The following is a 5,742-nucleotide window of genomic DNA, read 5'->3' as shown; positions in this document are numbered from 1 at the left end:
CCTTCACAATAAAAGCGCTGCGTGTGTCCTGATGTTTTCATAGTTTTAGCGTTCTGATATTTCAGTGAATTGTTCTGATATTTCAGTGAATTGTGTTGAATTCATTCTCCCGGTGGAACTGTTCTACGGTTCTCTGCACGGGATTCAGAGCAGATCTGCGCTTGAGGGGATTGCCTCCATGCGGCTCTCAACATGGCGACACCTGAGCCGGCGGCTAGTTGGCAGCTAACGGCGCAAACAACAGCGACAGTGCTAACAGAGTTAACCGTTAGCTAAGCAGTGTGTCGCGCTAACACAACGTAACCTCAATGTTTTACTGCAACATGCACTCATTACATGAACACATCCTTTCAAAATAAAGTTCACTTTTAACAACAACAACAAAAACAAAACTACTTGGTTTGGTTTTGAAAGTACAGAAGTTAGTTAAGTTCTCGTTTCACACGGAGAACAAACTGATTATTGTTCCTTGTGTAGGATATATACCAACATAATGTATTATTCTCCCTCCGATAGACTATACTGCTCTAAATCTTTACTTCGATCATGTAGTTTTTTTGTAGTTTATGATATTAATGTTCTTTAATTACTAACTTACTTACTTTATCATTCTTAAAACAAGAAAAGGGGAACTGCACCAACAACAAATGAAGTAGCTGCAGTTTGTGTGTGTGTGTGTGTGTGTGTGTGTGTGTGTGTGTGTGTGTGTGTGTGTGTGTGTGTGTGTGTGTGTGTGTGCGTGCGTGCGTGCGTGCGTGCGCGCGCGTGCGTGCGTGCGTGTGCGTGCGTGCGTGTGCGTGTGTGTGTGCGCGTGTGTGTGCGCGTGTGCGCGCGTGTAGATCTATATAGATATATATATATATATATATATATAAAACACTTGACGGCTGCATCAGGAAGTAATGAAAAGATCATATTAAGGTGGGCAGCTCGTGGTAGAGTTCCAGTAAACTCCTCTCGTGTGTGTGTGTGTGTGTGTGTGTGTGTGTGTCTCTCCTCAGATGGCGTCCCTGCAGCAGGTCGGTGACGACGTGGTCGGTCAGGCTCGCTGCCCCTTTGAGTCGGGTCAGTCCAACGTGGGCCTGTTCGCTGGTGAGTCGCCTGTATCTGGAGCGAGTACTGCAGTACAAGTACCACTATATGTGTATACTACTACTACTACTACTACTACTACTACTACTATATGATATCAACACCAACACATCTGGAGATACACGGTTTTACCTGGAAGTCTGAGAAGAAACTACAGCTCCAGACAAGTGGAGTAACAAGTACAACATGTACCTCTGAGGTGTCGTACAGTAACATGTACATCATGTACCTCTGAGGTGTAGTACAGTAACAAGTACATCATGTACCTCTGAGGTGTAGTACAGTAACAAGTACATCATGTAACTCTGAGGTGTAGTACAGTAACAAGTACAACATGTACCTCTGAGGTGTAGTACAGTAACAAGTACATCATGTACCTCTGAGGTGTAGTACAGTAAGAAGTACATCATGTACCTCTGAGGTGTAGTACAGTAACAAGTACATCATGTACCTCTGAGGTGTAGTGGAGAAAGAGTACTTTGAATTTGTACTGAAGTTGATAAACATTAGTTAAACATGGAGAAAGTAGCAGATGACTGAAGGCAGTACAAGTACACCATCATTGTACTTTAACTGCGTTCCTCAGGAGGAGACTTCTACTCGGCCACCATGACGGACTTCCTGGCCAGCGACGCCGTCCTCTACAGGAGCCTGGGGGACGGCCGGCCCGTGCTCCGGACCGTCAAGTACGACTCCAAGTGGCTCAGAGGTCGGTCTCAGAGGTCGTTTCTCAGGCAGAGGTCGCAGAGGACTTGTTGTTCAAAGTGTCAATCATCTTGAATCAGACCCATCCTGTTAACCAATAGATTTATAGATAGATGTTTGTAGGTCTTAGAGGGAGGCCGTCAGATGTCTGCGTGATGTTCTTCTAATGTTCCCGTTAGCATTTAGCCGTTTACATGCAGCCGTTAGCATGCAGCTGTTAGCATGCAGCTGTTAGCATGTAGCCATTAGCATGCAGCCATCATCATGCAGCCATTAGCATGCAGACATTAGCATGCAGCCATCATCATGCAGTCGGCAACATGCAGCTGTTAGCATGCAGCCATTAGCATACAACCATCATCATGCAGCCATTAGCATGCAGCCGTCATCATGCAGTCGGTAACATGCAACTGTTAGCATGCAGCCATTAGCATGCATACATTAAAGTGCAGCCATTAGCATGCAGCCATCGTCATGCAGTCGGTAACATGCAGCCGTTAGCATTTATCTGTTAGCATGCAGCCGTTAAAATGCATCCGTTAGCATTTAGCCGTTAACCTATAGCCGTTAACATATAGCCGTTAGCATGCAGCCGTTAGCATGCAGCCGTTAGCATGTAGCCATCATCATGCAGCCGTTAGCAATGAAAATGAAGATGCGATGAAGATGATTTTAGACGATAGTGGGCGGAATTTGTTAAACCTTTTCTCCTCCTCCTACTCCTCCTCTTCATCCTCCTCCTCCTCCTCTCTGCAGAGCCCCACTTCCTGCACGCCATCGACTACGGCAACTACGTCTACTTCTTTCTCAGTGAGATCGCAGTGGAGTACACCGCCCTGGGCAAGGTGTGTGTGTGTGTGTGTGTGTGTGTATGGGTGTGTGTGTGTGTGTGTGTGTGTGTGTGTGGGTGATCTACCTGATTTATCCTCAGTTAAAAGACGTCTCTGAACCGGACTCAAAGAGTCCAGATAGCGGTCTAGAGTGAACCCGTCTGTCTCTCTCCAGGTGGTCTTCTCTCGAGTGGCCCGGGTCTGTAAGAACGATAACGGAGGTTCACCTCGAGTTCTGGAGCGATACTGGACCTCCTTCCTCAAGGTGACTACGCACTGACCGAGAAGACCAGGACCTGGACCGTCCTCTGGTGTCCTCTGTCATAACTGTGTGTGTGTGTGTGTGTGTGTGTGTGTGTGTGTGTGTGTGTGTGTGTGTGTGTTCAGGCCCGTCTGAACTGCTCCGTCTCTGGAGACTCCTTCTTCTACTTCGATGTCCTCCAGTCTCTCACCAACGTGCTGCAGATCAACCAGAGACCAGCTGTGGTGGGGGTCTTCACCACGCAGGCCAACAGGTGCTGTGCTAGGTCCTCTGTTCTAGGTCCTCTGTCCTAGGTCCTCTGTCCTAGGTCCTCTGTCCTTATCTCCTCTGTCCTTATGTCCTAGGTCCTCTGTCCTAGGTCCTCTCCCCTAGGTAACCCCTAGGTAGAGTTATTATGATGTTATTGGTAGAGTTATTATGATGTTATTAGTAGAGTTATTATGATGTTATTAGTAGAGTTATGATGATGTTATTAGTAGAGTTATTATGATGTTATTGGTAGAGTTATTATGATGTTATTGGTAGAGTTATTATGATGTTATTAGTAGAGTTATTATGATGTTATTAGTAGAGTTATTATGATGTTATTAGTAGAGTTATTATGATATTATTAGTAGAGTTATTATGATGTTATTGGTAGAGTTATTATGATGTTATTAGTAGAGTTATTATGATGTTATTAGTAGAGTTATTATGATGTTATTAGTAGAGTTATTATGTTATTGGTAGAGTTATTATCGTGTTATTGGTAGAGTTATTATGATGTTATTAGTAGAGTTATTATGATGCTATTAGTAGAGTTATTATGATGTTATTGGTAGAGTTATTAGCATCATTAATACGTTATTCTATGTTTCCCGCAGCATCCCCGGCTCGGCCGTGTGTGTGTTCTACATGGACGACATCGAGAAGGTCTTCAACGGGAAGTTCAAGGAGCAGCGGACCGGCGACTCGTCCTGGACCCCGGTTCCGGAGGAGCAGGTCCCCAGACCCAGGTGAGACCCCCGTCCCACGGGGCCCTCTGAATCCAGGACCACTTGAGCCCAGAGGTTACAGCAGCGTGCTGGTTTCTCCCTCCAGACCCGGGTCGTGTGCGGGCGACGGTCCGGCTGCAGACTTCACGTCGTCGGTTCACTTCCCGGACGAGACGCTGACCTTCATCAAGTCGTTCCCTCTGATGGACGAGGCGGTTCCCTCCGTCAACCACCGGCCCTGCTTCACCAGGACCTCCAGCCGGTGAGGGAGCCGAACCACTGGGATTACTGGGATAACTGGGGTTTGGGTTGGGTGGGTCACATCTCAGAGTGTCCAGGTGGCTAGTAACTCCGTTTGACCTCTCGGGCATCGAGACCACGGTTATTAACGGTCCCCGTGGTGAAGTCATGCCACAAGCAGGAAGTGGGTTCACGCACAGCAGTATGAAGAGAGACTTTGACTCAGGAGGCCCCGCCCCTTTCCTTCACTTCCAGTTTGGACGCAACTGGTTTTCTTTGATGATAAATCACAAAAATACCGAAACACATCAAGGCCCAAACCATCCAGCGCCTCTTTTTCGCAAAAAAAAATATTGTTTTTAAAAACGAAAATTTAATTATCTCAGCAACCAAAGGGTTGATTTACTTCATTTAAATTGCTACAATAACCCTTGTGATAATCTCTTTTAAGTAACCGCCAATTAGTACCTATAAAGTCACAAAACGGCCAGAGTTTCTTTTCTTCTTCTTTTCCGGCGGACGTCTATGAGTCCTGAGGCCTCCCTGGTCCGCCCACGTTGCTCAGACCGCGTCATCCGGCACAAGCGGAAGCTGCTGAACATTTCAATACCCAGCATGCCTGAATCAGACAATGTTTTGGCATAAAATAAGTCACTTTTCAATGTTTTAACCGAACAACACAGTTTTTTGACTGAATATCCTTCCTATCATGCCAATGCTTTGTTGGGTTGTGATTCCGATTCTTTAGGTCCCAATCTTTCTCAGAAAATAATAATCATATCTAAACTTTTATGAGCGCCTAAAAACACGCAGGAGAAACGGCGTGTTCTGCAGATGTGACCCTGAAGGATCAGTATTCTGCTCAGGTTTGGTTCCTTGTAGTTTCTGGAGCTGGGACAGCCGCATGGTGTCTCTCTGTCCACATGGAGGCCAACGAGCTGGAGGATGTACTCTCATCGCGGTTCTTGGTTCTTGCAGGTCCAAGCTGACCCGGATCGTGGTGGACGTGTCGGCCGGCCCCTTTAAGGACCGGACCGTGATGTTCCTGGGCTCCGACGACGGCCGAGTCCTGAAGGTCTTGGCCAGCACGCATCCCAACGACAGCTTCGGGTCGCAGCTGCTGGAGGACATCGACGTCTACAACCCGTCCAGGTAAGACCCGAATGGGAGAGGGGGAAAGGGGGTGGAGGGCTGGGGTCCTGGTGCTAAACCGCTAAACCGCCTCACGTCTGTGTCCAGGTGCAACGTTCAGGGCCAGGAGGACAGGAGGGTTCTGGGGCTGGAGCTGGATAAGGACCACCACGCCTTGTTCGTGGCCTTCGGCAGCTGCGTGATCCGGGTGCCGCTCGGTCGCTGCGGCCGACACGGAGCCTGCAGGAAGTAAGAGGACCTTCGTCCTGCTGGCGCTCCTCCTCTTCACTCAGAGGAGCGCTGTTAGCCGTTAGCCGTTAGCCGTTAGTCAGCAGAAAGGCTTCGTTCCTGAAGACATTGAATCAGACACACACACACACACACACACACACACACACACACACACACACACACACACACACACACACTGTGACTAATCAGACTCATTTTAATGACTGAGGAGGATGAATGAACACCAGCTGCAGAGAGAGAAAGTCTCTCAGCAGAG

General features: G+C 47.6%; 1 protein-coding gene across 1 annotated transcript in view; it reads left to right on the top strand.

Annotated features, from left to right (window-relative positions):
* LOC306748747 (semaphorin-6C-like) overlaps positions 1 to 5,742 on the top strand; it is a gene marked incomplete at both ends in the record, with an annotated part of 32,162 nt that overhangs the window by 5,998 nt on the left and 20,422 nt on the right. Inside the window, 9 exons of the mRNA XM_079231958.1 lie at positions 1,002 to 1,092; positions 1,679 to 1,801; positions 2,554 to 2,642; positions 2,803 to 2,892; positions 3,015 to 3,142; positions 3,753 to 3,884; positions 3,970 to 4,125; positions 5,082 to 5,255; positions 5,343 to 5,483. Of these exons, the coding sequence (XP_079088084.1) occupies positions 1,002 to 1,092; positions 1,679 to 1,801; positions 2,554 to 2,642; positions 2,803 to 2,892; positions 3,015 to 3,142; positions 3,753 to 3,884; positions 3,970 to 4,125; positions 5,082 to 5,255; positions 5,343 to 5,483 (1,124 nt within the window). The remainder of the gene's footprint in view (positions 1 to 1,001; positions 1,093 to 1,678; positions 1,802 to 2,553; positions 2,643 to 2,802; positions 2,893 to 3,014; positions 3,143 to 3,752; positions 3,885 to 3,969; positions 4,126 to 5,081; positions 5,256 to 5,342; positions 5,484 to 5,742) is intronic.

Source organism: Taurulus bubalis (assembly GCF_910589615.1).
Source record: "Taurulus bubalis genome assembly, chromosome: 16".
In the NCBI taxonomy this organism is placed as follows: Eukaryota; Metazoa; Chordata; class Actinopteri; order Perciformes; family Cottidae; genus Taurulus; species Taurulus bubalis.
This window is presented reverse-complemented; position numbering and strand designations above follow the sequence as displayed.